At 37.8% G+C, this 19,107-nt stretch overlaps 1 protein-coding gene across 1 annotated transcript in view; it reads right to left on the reverse strand.

Annotated features, from left to right (window-relative positions):
* The window catches only part of MORC1 (MORC family CW-type zinc finger 1), a gene marked incomplete at both ends in the record, with an annotated part of 181,031 nt that overhangs the window by 113,624 nt on the left and 48,300 nt on the right, over positions 1-19,107 (reverse strand). Inside the window, 4 exons of the mRNA XM_080696508.1 lie at positions 986-1,129; positions 6,384-6,448; positions 8,999-9,069; positions 9,730-9,809. Of these exons, the coding sequence (XP_080552634.1) occupies positions 986-1,129; positions 6,384-6,448; positions 8,999-9,069; positions 9,730-9,809 (360 nt within the window). The remainder of the gene's footprint in view (positions 1-985; positions 1,130-6,383; positions 6,449-8,998; positions 9,070-9,729; positions 9,810-19,107) is intronic.

Here is a 19,107-nt window from a genome sequence, read left to right on the forward strand (position 1 = left end):
GTGGCACACGCCTGTAATCCCAGTTCTTGGGAGGCTGAGACAGGATTAAAGGTTTGAGACCAACCTCAGTAACCTATTAATAACCTGTTTAAAAATAAAAAGGGCTAGGGGTATATCTTGGAGGTAGAATGTCCTTGGATTCAATCCCCAGTACACCCTCACACACACAAATCAACTAACTTAGCTTTTAAAATATTCTTTTTTGCTGTTTTCATAGTATAAAAGTGCATATTTGTATGTTTATGTCTTTCCTGGACTACATGTTCTTTAGCAAAAGATAGTTCTTGACTATTATTTCTTTAGTTTAGTATCACTCCTGACATGATCCATCAATAAAACTTTCTGTTGAATGAACAATGGACAGAATGCTAATTCCTTGAAAGTGAGAAAACAAGGAAATATAAGTTCCCTTGACATATTCTACTGGTTACGGAGTCTTGTCTGACTGTCCTCTATGCTGTCTCTTCAAGAGTCTACATAACTGATAAAAGATGGTTGTAGAGTTTTAGTCCACTGGAAAAGCATCAGACCCTCTAGAACCCAAGGGAGCTGGCAGCTTAATACTCTAAGCTTATGTATGTAGTTGGCAAGAACTCCTACACACAGCTGCTTCACCAAGTGTTAACAAAGTTGCTTTACAAGACCATGGATACTTCTCTTTCTAAAATTTCTTTATTGTGTCTGCATTATTTTTGAGTAGGTAAAACATTAAAAACCTGGAGATGACACACACAAGGGTAAAATATAAAGTTGTTCAAGAAATGCATTGAAAAAGCTTCCTGAAAGTGTGCTTTTTCTTTAGAGCAAGCACACAGCTTCCCTGATATTACAAATTAGGTAGATTAATGCCTGTACATTGACAAGAAGGGTGAACAGAGAATCTGACACCTACTCCCATTAGGATTAATTACTCATCTCACCCTGTAGACTCTTATTGCAACCTCCCTCTTTCTGCTTGTGAATCTGAAAACCAAAGCATACTTACAAGGACTTCTGTTTCAACTGTGGGCCGACTTTCTCATGCATTTTGATCAAACGGTTATTACTGTAGATGAACATTCCAGCCTGGCTTTGGTTTTCTATGTTCACGCCAAAGAATAGGGAGAGCGTTCTTGCTTTTTTTAATTCTCTAGAGTTGTATTTAGAAAGGTTTTTGTATTAAATGCAAATACACAGTGTACAACATTGCCAGTAATTTAAAATCAGAAGGTAAGCATAAAAAATATATGACATATAACATAATTCAGATCTTCTGCAAAACCTGGTAGGAATATACTCTGTATAGTGACGTTCTCCACATAAATATGATACAGACAACTATACCAGTCAAACTCGAATGTTCAAAAACAAGTCTGCCAATTTAAGTTTATAAGACCAGAAAATGCCAAGACTTCTGAAATGTTAACTGGTCTGATTTGCACAATGTAGTATTTTTGAAAAATGATAATTTGACTTTTCAAATTTTTTAGGTCTTTCTAACACTGGATGCAATTTCCAGCTTTCAGAATGTTCTCAAGACTTCAAATATATTACACAGATTATAATGTGCCACAAGATATTCTTTAGCTCTGTGACCTTTTCCAAAAAATCAAAGGTAAATAAAAGTTATTAAAGCAAGTTTAGAGGGGCAACAGATGTGAGCTTCTGATTTTCTGGCTTCGTCCCGATAGAGTGTTTTGTGTGTGACTTTTTTATTAAAAGTATAAGAGCAGAAATTGAGAGATAGTAGTACAAGGTGGAACAGCTATAGCATCAGGAGGCTGCTGGGAGCTGTGAGAAGTGCCTGCATGTAGGAGGCAAACTTAGCTTCAGACACAAGCTCACCTTGTAATAACTGAGTGACTCTGGAGAGCCACTTGAACACACTCTCTCGCCTGAAATATAGGGATCATATCTACCTCATCACCCAGGATGATTAAATACAAACCTTGAATAAATTAAGTGCATCACAAAGATTGTTTTTTTTTCCCAACCAAACATGGCAATAAACAGAATTCTTCTGCTGTACTCACTCTGTGGCTCCCCCCACCACCAGCACCAAAGCAACACAGCTTTTTTCTTTTCAGGTTCTTATTCATGTTATTACAACTGACATAACAGACTTACTGAAATGATTAAATATATTTACCATTAAAGGACAGTGATAAAGTTCTATCAGTCTGCTACGTGGATGTGCTATGTGGAGTTAGTCAGACTTCCTGACCAAGTTATTGACGAGTTAAGATATCATACAATTATTATATGCATGTACATTTAAGGTTAAACATATATGGATTAAACTTTCTCTTGAAAAATCTTACTATGAAAGTCCAGTTCTTCAACAAACAAGAGTATTGACTGTGTAAGGGACCCCCCAAAAAGATATATCACTCTGCATAAGTGGCACACTGGTTGCCCTCAATAATTTTTGTCCTCAATATTTTCTTAAAAAATAGCATTTTGCAATAAAGATAAGTTCAAGGCAACTGGCATTATTGATAATAAAATATATTACTCACTTTTCATACACTGCATTATGTAAATAAGCCATCAACAAGGTTTTTGTTTCTGAAAGGTTTAAGAAGGCCTTGTTTTTCAACTAAAAATTCTATGGCATTTATTTAAATTATTCTGACAAATACATAAGTAACATTTCCAATTCAAGTTCTGAGGAAAGTCACTGTTCTTTGACAGTGTACAGTCCACCAAACATAATGTTGAAAGGCAATTATCCTCTAAAAATAGTTTCTCAAAGACATTGCGATTTTCAAAAATCTGACCTTACTTGGGAGCAGTGATTATTTCCAATTTAACTTGTTTAGAATTTGAGTTGAGACTTCCGGGAAGATGGCTACCGAGAAAAGCGGGGCTTAAGAGCCCCGCTAACAACAAACCTCCATTACCACAAAATCAGCGCCTTTCATAGCCAGAAAACACCATCACCAGTGAAACAAAAAATCACCAGGCTCCAGAGAGAAAGCGGACTGAGAACAGAGCCACAGAGGAGATAACCGGCCTATCGCCCGAGGACGCAGCAGACGCGGCGGCAGCAGCGCCATACTGCCGGCGAATTCACGGGACGGCTACAGCAAGCCGAGGTGAGCCACTGCGGAACAGCCAGGCGGGATTTCTCCGCACAGAGAGCATCTAAAGTTCCCAGTGGCCGAGCTCAGCACACGCTGCAGGGATTCAGAGTGGAAACCAAAACCAAGAAGAAAAAACCAGCCCCACAGCCGAGGGCGTAGCAGCGGCGCCATATTGCCACCGGCAGCAGCAGCACCGAATCCAGCGAGGCCAATACAGCTACATCTGCGTACTCAAGAACAGTGAGTCAAATTGCGGGCCACAGAGGAGAAATCCCAGTACTGTACTCCCTGGGACTTGACCCAGTGGGGGAGGGGTGGTGGCAGAGATATCACACCATAGGAGAACGTGCAACCTGGCACCCCCCACAGTCTAAAGCAGCCTCTAGCGACTCTCTGGGTCGGAGACTCTGTGATAAAACCCAGTAAAGGAGTAGTGGGGTCCGAGATACTACTGACTCGAGATCCAGAACACCTTAAGTGAAGTCATAGTGACCCAAGGGAAGAACCCAGAGAAGGCACAAACATCCGAAATCATGGGAAAGAGGAATAATACTGGAGCAATAAATGCCCACAACCCCACAACATCAGAACCCGATAAAACTGAAAATCAGAGATTTCTAGAAGATCAAATCAGGAAAATAACTGTAGAAATAATAGAGGTGCTTCGAAAAGAACTCAGAGAGAGCCAAAAAGAGATAAAGGATGCAATTAATGAAGTAAAGGCCTCAATTCAAAGCACAAACAACCGATTAGAACACATGGAGAACAGAATCTCGCTCTTAGAAGATGAGCAATCCAAAAATGAACGCATAGTTTCTAATCTAGAAAAAAATATCCGTCAGCAGGAATCTGACATTGAAGAAATATGGGCCCATTTTAAGAGAGCTAACCTAAGAATAATTGGAATAGAGGAGGGAAAAGAAAGTGAAACCAAAGGGATCAACAATCTCTTCAAGGAAGTAATAGCAGAAAATTTTCCAGACATAGAGCAAGAGGTCGATACACAGGTCCAGGAAACTTATAGAACTCCCTTTAGACAGGATCGGAGAAGAGGATCCCCACGCCACATAATTGTCAAAATGACCAATGTGGAAGCCAAGCAGAGAATCTTAAAGGCAACAAAAGCAAAGGGCCAAGTGACATTCAGAGACAAACCAATTAGAATCACTCCAGACTTCCCAAACCAAGTTATGAGAGCCAGAAGGGCTTGGAGTAACATATTCCAAACTCTGAAAGAAAACAACTTCCAGCCAAAAATTTCCTACCCAGCAAAACTTTCTATCAAATTAGAAGGAGAAATAAGAAGCTTCCATGACAAACAGAAACTGAAGGAATTTATGTCTTCAAAACCAGCACTAGAGAAAATACTCAAAGAGATTAACTACAAAGAAGAAATAGGTAACACACTCCAGAACTAGAGAAACAAGATTTTCCATCCAACAAACAACTAAGATTGGTTATCTGTGGAGATTCATTATTTATGTTAGTCTTTTACCTATCTCTAAAGGGTATTGTTTGCCTTTATTGTTGTTAATTTCTAGGATTCCTAGTTGGAATATTAATACACCTTCAGATATAGCATTTGGAAATATTTTGTCCCATTCTATTAGTAACTGTTAACTCTGTTTACATTGTCTTTGGATATACAATTTTTTTTTTAGGGAGTTTGTATACTCCTCTGTTGCCTGTGCCTTTGAAATCATAACCAAGAAATCACTGCCAATTTCAATGTTGTGAGGTTTAATGACCCAGATTTTCTCCTAAAAGTTTATAGTCTTAAGATTTATATTTAGGTCTATTATCTATTTTGAGTTAATATTTGTATATGGGATTAGGTAAGGGTCCAATTTTATTCTTTTCCATGTAATTATTATTTTTTAACAATATTTAGTTAAAAGATTAATATTTCCACCACCAAATGTTCGTGGAAACCTTGTCAAAAATAACTTGACAATATATGGAAGAATTTAGCTCTAGGCTTTTATTTAACTCCAATGGTTTATAGATCTGCCTTTAGAATAGTACTACACTGTTTCAATTATTGTAGCTTTATATGGTTTGAAATCAGAAAATATATATCTTCTAGCTTTGTTCTTTTTCAAGATCGTTTTGGGTACCTAGAGTCCATATTCCATATTAGGATAGATTTTTTTTCTGAAAAATAAATATATAAATATATGATAGTTTCACCTAAAAAATAGAAAAAAAATATTCTCTGGTAAGAAAGAAAGCAAAAAGAAATATTGAAATGTTATCTTTAAGTCATCAAAAGCTTGGTATCAGACAAATGAAACTGTTATGTGAGATTATCATTTTTAATTTTAGATAAATTGCCATAATACTAGATGTCAACTACTAAGCCAAGCATGGGAGGGAGGGATAGGGAGAGAATGGGGTGGGGATTGGTTGGGGGCTGACTGGGAAAAGTGTGCATGTATGTCTACAAAAGTATGTATCCTACTATGATGTATGAATACAGTGCACCAATAAAAATAAATAAATTTAAAAAAAAAAAAAGAATTTGAGTTAGAGAGCAAGTCAACCTTACAAATGTAAATATTTGGATTTATTTCCCCATAGCATTGCTATTTTTACTCTCTATATAAGTGATGCATTTACTTGAAACATTATTTTCTATCTTAAGTTTTATGTGAGTAGAGGAATTCACCACTACTAATCTCACTAGCAAGTACAAGGAGGGAAAAGAAGGGTACAGGGAGGAAAACAGGCCAAGAAATATCCTGTGCATCTATGAATGTATCGCTTTAATTCTCGCTACAAAGTATAATTACAATGCGCCAATAAAAAGAATTTGTTTAATACTGTCATTTTATTCACATTCTATTAGTGATAACTTAATCAATATATTTTTAATTTGCCACATAATACAATTAATATGAAAAGTGATTATTGATACTGAATATAAAATTAAAAACCAATTTTAAGCCACCAGACAAAGGAAGAAACTGAGATCCACCCTCTTGGGTTAAGACAGCAAAAGAGAGAGAGAGACAGTGAGTTTGCCAACTATTCTCCTGGGTTCCAGACATCCTCATTCAGCCTAAACTACAATGAAATAATTTACTGCTAATTTTCAGAAGTTTTTAACATTATTCAAACACATATGTGCACATGCCAATACATATTTATACATACTTTACATTATATTAGTTGAAAAACCTTGACCTTATTAGGATTAATATAACATGAACTGAAAAAAAGAAATTGTCACAAAAGCATATCTACCTACTTAGCAGTCAGAATTTTGTTTTAACACAGCACAGAAGAGTCTTGCAAATAAAAAACTTTATGTCTTACTTCTGTTTCGCTTGAAGATCCTTATGCTTTGCTTCTACATCTTCCAAAGCTTTCCGTAATATGTCCTGGGGAAGTACATTTGTTTGGGAGGGAACATAAAGCCACTGAATTAGCAAAAGGTGAGTTCAAACCACCCTATTATACAAGTATTTTGAGGGTAACGATGATAGATCACATTGATTAACGCAGTTTACCACGGTAAATACTCAGTAGATACTTGATAAATGACTGAGTTCCAGCCAGGCGTGGTGGCGCACGCTTGTAATCCCAGCATTTGGGAGGCTGAGACAGGAGGATTGCACAGGTTCGAAGGCAGCCTCAGCTACTTAGTGAGACCTTATTTCCAAATAAAATATAAAATAGGTCTGGGAGTATAGCCTGGAAGTAGAAAGCCTCTGAGTTCCACCCCCAGTAACAACCAAAAAAAAAAAAAAATGACTAAGTTCCAATAGCTAAGAAAATAAACCACGTCCTTCCTAACCCGCTGGCCTCTTTTTGCACACATTCAGATGTTCTTTTTGCAAAAAAAAAAAAAAATATATATTTTCTCCCTATAATAGCAAATGATTCTGGCACAAACTACATGAAAACTTGGGCGAGTCATTCAATGTTCCTAGGCTCTGGCTTTTTCCTTTGAGGAAAAAAATGCTCAATTATATTTTCACTAAGACTTCTTTCAGGAAAAAATCGTAATTAATATATTTTATTAATAGCTAAAATTAAGTGTCTCCTTTCTATCAAACTGTGATTACCTCTAATACTCTCCAAACTTTCCCTTGGTAGGCTAACCCACACCCAATTCTTTACCCTTTCAGAGTGTTCCCATGCCAGTGTCCAGCTATCTTTCTTAACTTCATATCTCTTCTCTCTCTTTTTTTTTTGGGGGGGGGTGGTACTGGGGTTCCTGGAAACCCTTCTACCTTCGGGCTACACTCCCAGACCTATTTTATACTTTTTTATTTGGAAACAGGGTCTCTTAGGCCAACACGGCTGGCATCGAACCTGCGCAATCCTCCAGTCTCTGCCTCCCAGGCACGGGGATTACAAGTGTGAGCCACCACGCCCGGCTAAACTTCATCTCTTTTAACGCCATCAATCGGCTCATTCACTACTCTATCTCTTTTAACTGAGCAAAAAATGAATTTTCTCATGAGTAAGAGTAGACTTCTAATGAGTTTCACCCACCAGGCGTGAAAGAGGAACATAACTGAATAGGCATACCACGATGGAACACTATTTTCACTGTTTTTCAGGAAAAATACAATGAAACTGTCCATTGGTATTTCATTTCAGATTCAACTGACTGAAAACATTTAAAAGGCCAAAAGTTCAGGTCCTGCTCTGTTCTATTCCTTGCATTAAAGTAACCTGGGTGGGTATTTCAGAACCAGAAAGCGAGCTGGTCAAAGACATTCCCACCCTTCCCAACAGTGCTCTCAGAGCACAGAGCAAAGGAATGCAAAAGGGGTGGGCTGAGGCAAGAAGCAAGCAAGGGCCTGACCTATTAGGAAGAGTCTGTTTCTCCACTCTGAGCTACAGAAAGCAAGGGGATTGATTTCTTAGAGACAAAAATACCTTAATCTATTAAAAAAATCAATAACAATAAGATTAGGTTTACCCTTAACATAAATAATAATTGAAAAAGAAAAAGTAAGGGAATCTTGAGAAAGCCATAAATTAGCTCTGGGGCATTACCCCATGCAAGTCATAAGTCACTGATTTCACTCCTTGCTCATGACCTTTGGGTAGAAAAACTCTTTGTCAGACACAGCCCTGGTCCTTGAAAGTGTAAGGACAAATCATTGAAAGGATTGCTGGGGGAAAAGGATGAAGGAAAGATGAAAGAAAGTGACTTTTCTCCACATTCCTACTCATCCCTTTGTACATAAGCAAATGGGTTGCTTAATGATTCACCATGGTGGAAAGCTATATCACCATATTTTTGGTAAAAAACTTATAACATATATTACAGCAATATTCTTTTTCTCTTAGCTGTGATATACTATAATTAATAATAATAGTTCTTTATAACTTATCTTACTCATGGGCATATTTTTCAAGGATTATAGAGAATTTTTACGAACTGTGTGACAAGAAACTCATAAGCAAAGAGCTTTGCAAGCTGGAAGCACTGTTATTAATATTCATAATTATGGTATATAATTCCTAGCACTAAAAAGAAGGATTGCTTATTAGTCCTATTCTTTCTTTCCCCATTTATTTGAGTCCAGAGAGAGCTAGCATTTAAATAGATATTTTCAAAGAGACCTGATAGGCTATTTATTTTTTGCTAGTTTTTCATTATTTTCTCCTTTTCTTCTTATTACTTTGTTTTCCACTTTGAAAGAAACTGGTGGTACTGCTCTTCCCCACTGCTCCAAATTTCCCCCACCTTTCGTTCCCCTTGCAGCTCAGGCTCAGCTTTCCCTCTACTTGCTGGGTTTCTTCTCACTTCTCTGCACTCATCTATTCTGTGTACCTGTGTCAATATCAACTTCATCTTCTGAACTCATGAGTGTTGAAAAGCTTAGGAAGAAAATGATAAGAAGCAATTTGCACAAGTAAAAAGCAAGCGGCACCGCTGGCCATTTAAGAAGACTCTTTTCACGTCGTACCTTGGCAGAAGACAAAGAAGTTTTGTCCGGCTGGTTCGCTTTGATTTGTGCCTCTTTCAGTATGAATTCAGCTGGAAGCAGAATTAAAATAGTTACACAACAGTGAAACTCTTTCAAGCAATTCTTAAGCAAATGTTTTCTATATAGAGAGCCATGACCATAGAGAATAGCATTCACGTCGTAATCTCAGAAAACCCTCTTTTCATTTCATGACTCCTGCACATTTTAAATCTTTTTTTTATCAGCCTTCCTCTTAGGCATCACAATTTATAAGCCATACGTTTTCACATATACATTCAAAAGTATGAGTCAACTTTGGGATGACTGAAAATGCTTTAAAAATCTATAAAACATCACATAGAGTTATTCCTACTCCCACTGAGGAAGGGTAGTCCCTGCCTCGGGAGGAGTGCGTGTGTAGAATGTAAAGTACGTGCAGTGCTGGTCTCTACTATAATGGAACACAGCATCATGCCAATCAAGGTTTGTATCCCTATCAATTAAGTTCAAGTATACTCAGGATTATACTTAAAATAACAAATCATGCCATAATTTAACAAATTCAGAGATGAAAGATTGTGTTATGAAGTTCCATGAAGGCAGGAACTACATTTGATTGATTGCAGTAGCGCCAACGATGCCTAGAACGGCAAATGTCTCAGAGTGAGTGCTCAATTAGCATTTTCTGAGTGAATGAACAGTGACAATGTGGACCACAGGTAGTCACCTACCCATCTTCACTGCCTCTTCTGCCTTTTTTACTTCATTTTTAAATGTTCCTTTAAAAGATGATGTGACATGCAGATACTTTCTGGGGGGGAAAAAGAACATGATCAAGTCATATCATTTTAAAGTACTATAAGAGAATTTTCTTTAGAAAGACTACATACTCCAAAGATAAGTTATTATTAAGAAAGATTCACTAAGTAGGTTACATCCCAACTGGTAAATTCACAAACTTTATGCTCAAAAAGAAATCCCTTGTCTTTTAATGTTTTAGAATTTTGCTTTTGTAAAGGAACTTCAGGAGTGAGATAAGAAAATCTCTGCCCACACACATGTTCACTTATACATATATAACAGGTTAATTTTTCTTAAAAGACTTTTTATTCAACTATTCCATTGTCAAAGTTTCTGGTTAATATGCACAGCCTCTTATTCAAATCATCATAGACACTGGATAAACCGCTTCTCCCAGTCCCCAAACAATTATCTCTAACTAAACTGCTCAGAAACATACATTAATATATCATTTCAAGCTACTAAGAACACATTTTCTACTTTATTGCTTGAGAAGCCTATTTTAAATTGTTTTAGTGACAGTAAAAACACTCTAGAACAATCAAAGAAAAATAACACTGACTACATACATATATGTATATATGTATGTATATATGAGTGTATATGTATGTATATATATATATATATATATATATATATATATACAAAGAGAACAAAGTACGCGTAAAAAAAAAAAAAAAAGACTATACAGAAAAGAGGTTCCCTGAATGCAGCTGAAACCATGTGCAGCTGTTATAGAGGATCCTTGGAGCCAGGCTTTTAAATGTTGGTTTACATCATTGTGGAAAGAAACATTCCAGAGAAATATTTCGTTTGAGAGTGTCCAACACTCTGTATACTTCATTCTGTATTTCTGCCTCATATTCTTAGAGACTTGGTGAAGTCACTTAGCCTAATTCCTTTTTGTTCCTCTCTGGCTCCATGCAGCCTGCCTATTTTTTCTCTCTCCCCTTCAGAGTTTTTCTAAGTCACTCTCTCCCACAGATACCTTGAATTCTAGAAGCAACAGGTCTGACTGATAAACATCTTTATGACAATGGACCAAAACTATCCTCAAACAGCCTTTCAGACAAATCACTCATGATGAAATCTCCCCCTAAGTGAAGCGATTAGTCCATAGGGAAACTGAGGCCACCCTCATCTCACTATGGGAGTCCAATTGCCCCTTCACAAATGATCACTACTTCACTGGAGTTTCTCTGAATAAGTCCTCAAATAATGATCAACCCCATCAAAGCCTGATTGGGATGGCTTACTTTTCCAGCTATGCAAGCCCCTGATCTTTGTAATTTTTCCCTTTTTCTATAAAACCTCAAAGTTCTTGACAACCCATGGAAGACAGATTTTAGGTTGCTAGACCCTTTTGGTTTTTTCTAGTATGGCTGTCCTGATTAAAGCCCCTTTCCTGACTTCACCCCTGCTTGTCTCTTTGACTGGCATTTGTTTGTTTGTTTTTTGGTGGTACTCAGGATAGGATCCAGGGGTATTCTACCTCTGAGCTACACCCCAGCCTGATTTTTTATTCTTTATTTTGAAACAGGGTCTGAGTTGCAGAGGGCCTCACTAAGTAGTAGCTGAGTCTGTCCTCAAAAAGCGATTCTCCTGTCTCAGCCTCCTAAATGCTGGGATTGCAAGTGTGTGCCACCACGCCCGGCTTTGACTGGCATTTTGGGATCCATGGCCAAGTATAGTCCCTTGGGTCTCTTCGAGCTGGGGCCATCACCCTAAACCTCTGGTAGCATCATGTAGCTCATCATTCTCTGACATCTTTCACATTAAGAAAACAGTGTATTTCATATCATCTTGACTGGGCTAGGAATGCCCAGGTAGCTGGTACATTATTTCTGGGTATGTCTATGAGGGTTTTTCTGGAAGAGATTAGCATCTGAATGGGTAGAGTGACTTAAAAAAAAAATCCTTCCTCACCAATGAGTGTGGGTATCATCTAATTCACTGAGGGACAGAATAGGCAGGGGAGAAAAATTAAGAAAGTCTAAATCAATCTGTGCTTGAGCTGGGACATCCATCTTCTTATGCTCTAGGACATCAGCACATTTCTTGAAGCCAAAATATTTTAAGATGTATAAAGAGGTATTTTCTCAGGCAGAAGGGAGTCTGAATCCATATGTCTCCAAATAAATCTATGCTAAGGATAAACAAAACACAGCCCACAGGCCAAAATGAATCACTGGCATCTTTTGTATAGCCTCAAATCTAAGAATGGCTTTTTTGTTTGTTTGTTTGTTTGTTTGTTTGTTTGTTTGTTTATGGTCCTAAAAACAAAGGAAAAGTGAGAATATGTGAAAGGAATGAATGTTTCATATACTTTCTATAAGATCCTTTACAGAAAAATGCTTGTCATCCTCTAGAGTCATGTTAACAGTGATAGCTTTTAAATGATAAATGGATCTAAAATTGCTGTTATATGTTCAGACAAAGTAAGCAGTAATGCAGAGTCTTCACTGATTCCTGATACAAACAGGTCACATATCATTTAAACATTTTTTAGCTGGAGCCTGTTTATAGTTTGTTTATTTAAGATTAATTTCTATTATCTCAATAGAGGTACACAGCTATACTCAAGACAGAGAGCTTCATGATCAACTGCTAACAGACTGCCTGGAGTCCATCTGCCTCTTCCTGTATACCACGTGTATCTCTTACAATAGTGGAAGATCTGGCAAACTACTTGATTTCCTGTGACTCCATGTCCTACCTATAGGTGGGTGGTAACAATGGTGCCTATCTCACAGGTTAAGAGAAACAAACATGTCAGTACAGCTAAAGAACTTACAACAATGCTGGTTCACAGTAAGTGTTTAGTGTGTGTTATTCTTATCCAGTTCCCTCCCAAAGGTGCTTTGGGGGAGATATACGTTGGGGGATGAGAAAACAAAATGAATACGTGGATGGATTACTTTTCTTCTAAGAAACTGATGGATGTGTAGGAATTTGCTGAGTTACCTACATGAAAAGGCTAATGTTAATAAATAACTAAATTTCATCCTATATTCATTTGCTTCAATGGTTTAATAAACACTTGAGTTATAATAACCTTGTATCTATTATTGCTAACTTTAATGTTCTTTTTCAGAGAAGATTATATGAGTAACTACAGGAAAGAAATGCCCACAAAATCTCAGGTGAAGTAATTACTGGTTTGTTCCCTTGATTTTCTTTTACAATGAACATTATTCATTTAAGTCATAACCTAAGTGTATTCCAAATTAGTCTCTATTACATCGAGAGAACAGTAAAACCTAAGTTTCAAAGTAGAAAATTATTAGCCAATATATACTGGAATTATCATTTGTTTTTAAAAAGCACATTCTAATCATATACTTTATCTGGTGTGAATAATTTCATTTAGATCAAATAATTTTTTTAGAATTAGAGTGAAATCAAGGGGAGAGTGAACAAGGAGGAAATTCTTCAGAGATGAGATAAACCACACTATTCAATTATTTTTTATTAAAGTAAAGGTGGCAGAAAAGGTGCCGGCTCTGCATTAATGCTTCATTTTTAAAGAACAAAGACCAAGAAACATGCTGTCGTCCATGTCTGCATCAGCAAGGGAACGTGGTCCTATACTGGTTTACAATGTAAACTTTACAAACTGTCCATTACAATTTAAATGAGCGAACTGAATAGATACACACATTCACTTAATCCCAGTGTCGAATCTGGCCATTCTCCATTACAAAACTATGGAATATGTACACAATGGAATTTTACTCAGCCATAAAAAAACACAATTACATCATATACAGGGAAATGGATGGAACTGGAGGACAGTATGCTAAGTGAGATTAGTCAGTCACAAAAAAGAAGAAACCTGATGCTTTCCCTAATATGCGAAAGCTGGGGAGAAATGGGTAACAGGAGGAACTCTAGATGAGGAAGGAGATCCTATAGAGGAGCAAATAAGGTAACCTAACTGAGGGGATGGGAGGGGGTAAGAGGGAGACTCTCTAAAGCACATAATGTACTTAAGCAAACATATCAAAGTCAATCACTAAGCCAAGCATGGGAAGGAGGGATGAGGAAGTGTGTATGGGGTGGGGATCGGGTAAGGGCTAATTGGGTGATGTGTGCATGTATATTTCCACAAGTCTTTCATCCCATTAAGAGGTATGACTACAATGCACCAATTAAAAAAACATAAAAAATAAAAAATCTGGCCATTCTCACAAAGGAAAGTATTTTTGTCCAAATATTCACACAGAATTGGGAGCCTCCACCAACCAGACACTTCCTTATTCATCCCTCCTCCTGGTGGACTCTTGATAAAATGGTCAGAGTAATAATGCATGCATGAAGGTGAAAGAGAACCCATCTAGCTCTCAGTCCTGCATTTTCCTCACAACTGAGAGTAAGGGTGGTGCATCCTCTCTGGAATGGAGCATCCTCTCTGGAACAGGCCTCTGGTACCTCAGCAGCTAGACTGTTCTTCCAAATCCATCTCCTAACATTTTCTTCTCTCTGCCCACAACCCTACGCCACAGTCCCTGCCTCCATATTTTTTCTGCCTTCTCTCTATATGAAACCTTCTTCCAGCATATCTCAGGCTCCCATTCTTTCTTGTCTTCACATATTTCACCTTCTACTTTTCTATTATTCTCATAAAAAATCAATTAAAATATTTTTATTTTGATTATGTCTGCTATCTGCATAAGATAATTTATTGGATGCTTTCTAAAAGAGCTAAAAATTGTAGTCCATGAAAAGTGTTGAGGAGAATGGAAAATAAAACAATATGAAATTCTGCTCCTTAGGCAAAAATAAAAGAAGAAAATACTGTTGATATCAAGTGCTAATTTGGAATAAGACAAAATGTCACTTTTACACGCTGCTGGTATAAGAACAAATTGGTTTCCACTTCTTGGAGGATGAATTACCAACAGCCATCAAAACTAATGATGTGTATACCTTCCAGCCCTGATATTTAATTCTATAATCTGTTTTACAAAAATAATTGCATATGAACATAAATATATACAAAGATGTTCAAGCATGTCTATTGTAGCACTGCTTATAACAAACTCTAAAATTTCTCGATGCACAATAGGAAAATAGTTAAACTGCAGAATACTATCTGATATATTTAATGATGCCCCAAAACCTCTAAGATATAAGTGAAAAGAATAGCTGTATAAATTTTTCCCTAATTCTATAGCGTTTGAATTTATATTCATTTTGACTATTTAAAAAATATATATAACCCTCTCTCTCTCTCAAAAGACAAAAATACGAAGAAACACTGAGCAATTTTAAGGCATTTTTAATGATACAGCATTTTGATGCTAAATTAATCAAAATAACTTGCAGACATATAAAATTTATTGACATTTAATTTCCACAAACATACATTTGACTAAAAGTCGTTAGCAAATAAAAATATTTTAAATACTTAAGTTGAAAAAAGACAAGCAAAGAATACCACAGTTCTGAACTTTTATGAATGCAGATAATTGGCCTACATTATACATGAGTCGTATCTACATTACAGTATTCACATCATAGTTATTTTAAGTTATGAGACTTTACCTGGTTCATTTATATTATAAAATAGCTACAATTCCCCATTGTTGCTTATAATATATAATGAGGCAGGATCAAGAATCTCTGGCTAAGCCGGGCATGGTGGTGCACACTTGTAATCCCAGCATTTGGGAAGCTGAGACAGGAGGATCTGGATTCACAGATAGCCTGTTACTTAGTGAGGCCCTTTGCAACCCAGTAAGACCTTTTTTCAAAATAAAAAATTAAAACATTGGGCTGGGGGTGTAGCTCGGAGGTAGAATGCCCCTGGGTTCCATTCTCATATTGAAAAAAAAAAAATCTGGCTAGCATACTGTCAATAGCTACACATAGATGCCAAATATATGGCTCTGTGTTTGTTCTATTCAGCACAAGGAAATAAAGTTTGAGTTGAGGATTCAGAAAAAAAAAAAAACTAAAATTTTGGGTGACCAGAATGAGATGGAGATTACTTCATCAACTGTTACTTCCCTTGATGTCAGATTTTTGATCAGGGAGAAAGACAAAAGTTTTCTGGACTTCTCATTTTCTCTCTCCTGCACATCAACCCAATCCATCTGCAATTCATCCAGCTAGATCTTCACAACACATCTATAATCAGATACTTCGCTTCCTGGGCGCAAGCCACCATCATTTCTCCTCCAGAATACCTCACCTGCTACTCTATTCTACTCAATCTTTTTTGCTTCCTTCTTGTCCCTAAAATCAATTTCCACTCCGCAGCCACATTTTTTTGTGGGGGGAAAGGGTACTGACGATCGAACTCACGGGTTTTCTTCCTCCAAGTTACACCACCATAGTATTTTATTTTTTGTCTTAATACGGTATCTCAGTAAGTTGCTATAGACTAAGTTGCTGAGCCTGGCCTCCAACCTGCAATTCCCTTATCTTAGCCTCCCAAGTACTGGGATTACAGGTGTGTGCCGCCAGGCCTGGCCTATCATCTATTTTTATTTATTTATTATCTTCTCCCTACTTAAATGCAGGTTCCATGAGAGCAGGAATTTTCTGCTGTTGCTTGTGCTGAGTCCCCAGTGCTTATTATAAGAGTGCCCTGCACACAGTGGCCATTCTCTGTACTTGCAGTTACTTATCTGTGTGATAACTACTGCTGGTTTAGAAACATCTCAGGGAACTTTGTCAAGTGCTTTTATGTTTAAAATAAAACACAACTTTGCTTTCATCCTCACAACTCCCATAAATGGCAGAGGAATTCCCAATGCACCTGGGGCACAGTCAGGCTTATGTCACTGCCAAAGCTCTCCAACTAGTGAAGGACACAAGTGAAACGCAGATCCAGGTTTGGCAGATCTTTAATTCTGCATCCACAATGAAAAATTAAATAATATAAAATTATGTAAAAGGTCAGGAACAGCTACATAAGATGCAGTTTGTAAAAAGGACACTTTCACAAAGTATGGGTCGATGTAGGTGGATGGGATGGGGCAGCGAGGGGAAGGGCCCTCAAACGCAAAGGCTGTGCCAGATGCACAGTGCTGCACAGTGCTGTGCAGAGCTCAGCAGCGGGTAGTGAAGGCAACACCCCCAAGTGACTTAAAAGAACTATGCTGTTGGGTGCGGTGGTGCACGCCTGTGATCCCAGCACCTGAGAGGCTGAGATAGGAGGAGGGCAGGTTGGAGGGCGGCCTCAGCGATTTAGTAAGACCCTAAGTAACCTAGCAAGATTCTGTTTCGAAATAAAAAATAAAATCAGTTTGGGGACATGGTTTGGAGGTAGGATGCCCCTGGGTCCAATCCCCAATACCAAAAAAAAAAAAAAAAAAAAAAAAAAAGAATACAACTAAAAGGACCATGCTACTTCTAGGAAAGCAGGGTGATTTCAATTTCATAGCACTGAGCTCCCTTCCAAGCTGTGGATCTATACTGATTCAATGTTAGTGACAATTGGAGATCTTTTAACAGACATTTTGGCTCTGTTTCTCTCAAAGAGGTCCCTTTCAAAGGTGACCATTTTGCTCCCTTCCTTAGTCCTAATGTACAAAGCTCTAATGCCTGTATAAATCTAAGAGTTATTCTCTACTAAAGCTAAAAAAAAATCACAGCTGCTGGGCGTGGTGGCGCACGCTTGTAATCCCCGCGCTTGGGAGGTGGAGACAGGAGGCTCGTGCAGGTTCGAAGCCAGCCTCGCTGGTGTAAGAGACCCTGTTTCAAAAATATAAAATAGGTCTGGGAGTGTAGCTCGGCGGTAGAAAAGCTTCCAGGAAAGCCCAGTACCACCAAAAAACAAAAAAAAAATCACAGCCAAAAAATATCAGCAAGGTTTGTTGCCTAAGATCAAGCACCATTGCTATGTATTAACCTGTCTGTATTATACAAACAATGTTTAAGACTCCAAGAATTAGAAGCTTAATTTGAAAGAGATCCTAATAACCAGCTCACTAAAGTTCTTCCCCAGGTAATAATTTACAATCTGGACTCCTCCAAATACGAATCCATACTCATGGTTGGCAGGAGTGCCTCCTACTACTGGCGGGCAGGAGTAACCTCATTAATCTCAAGCCAAGTTTGTTGCTGTACCCCGGGCCATGCATGTCTAGAAAAGTTGAACTGGTTGTCCTGGACTCATTGCATTTAGTATTCCAGACATTAAATCTTCTAACTATACCAGGAACTGGTCTTTAAACACGGAAAACTGTCTGAGGATCCATACCCTTCTCAAGTGGCTCATCCCCAAGTTCTACCCAATAGGAAAACTTTAAATTTCACAGTGAGGAACTCACTCTAGAGAAGCACATGCTAGGCATATCTAGCAAAGACACCTCATTAGTGTCCAGATGTATCCTGAAAAACGCTGGGCTGGCATTTCAGTTCTCCAGAACATTCCGGTCATGGAAACACTGAGTCAGTGGTGACAGTAAAGCTGTTTTAACTCTATGTCTTCACTTCTCTCAATATTCTTTTATTTATTTATTTATTTATTTATTTATGGTTGTACTGGGGTTCCTGGAAGCCCTTCTACCTCTGGGCTACACTCCCAGCCCTATTTTTATATTTTTTAAATTTGGACACAGGGTCTCTTAAGCCAGCGCAGCTGGCTTCGAACCAGCACGATCCTCCTGTCTCCGCCTCCCAAGCATGGGGATTACAAGCGTGCGCCACCACGCCCGGCATTTCTCTCAATATTCTTATACCAAGCACCAATGGAAAAAAAAAAAATCCGTGTGTTTCTTTCTTATAAAAAATAGCCTAACACTCAGCAGAGCTTGCTATAATAACCGTTTTCTACTCAGCAATGCAAGTTCTCCCTTCTGGAATTCCAGTGACCACATGATGGCCATTTGTGCTTTCTCAATGCTAAGTCTCCCTTGCTCCTTGGGGCAAACTTCAGCTTTATCAGTGGCCCCTTATCACTTACTTTCTTCTGTGTCCCCACTCCTCCTAGAGAATCCCTACCTGGCACTTTCCTCTAGACAAAATATGAGTAGAACATAGTTGATAGAGACTATGATGAGACTGTTCTTCTCTTACGTTCCATAGCCAGTTTTTAGCAACCCTGTCACACTATCATCTTATAGTTGGCCTTGTGGTCAATCAAAACACCTATGCATTTTTCCCCATGTAACTGCTGATTGGTGCATTATCTGTATCATGTTTATCTATTTAGTTTCAACTCTTTCACATCTTGTACAAATTCAAGAAGTATACATGTCTGCTTTTTATCCAAGTTATTAGTAGGAAATATTACTAAGAGGAAAAAGAATATGATCAAGGAAAGAAACCAGAAATTCACCCCTAGTCCTCCTGTG

This window comes from Muscardinus avellanarius, assembly GCF_963383645.1.
Source record: "Muscardinus avellanarius genome assembly, chromosome: 5".
NCBI lineage: Eukaryota > Metazoa > Chordata > Mammalia > Rodentia > Gliridae > Muscardinus > Muscardinus avellanarius.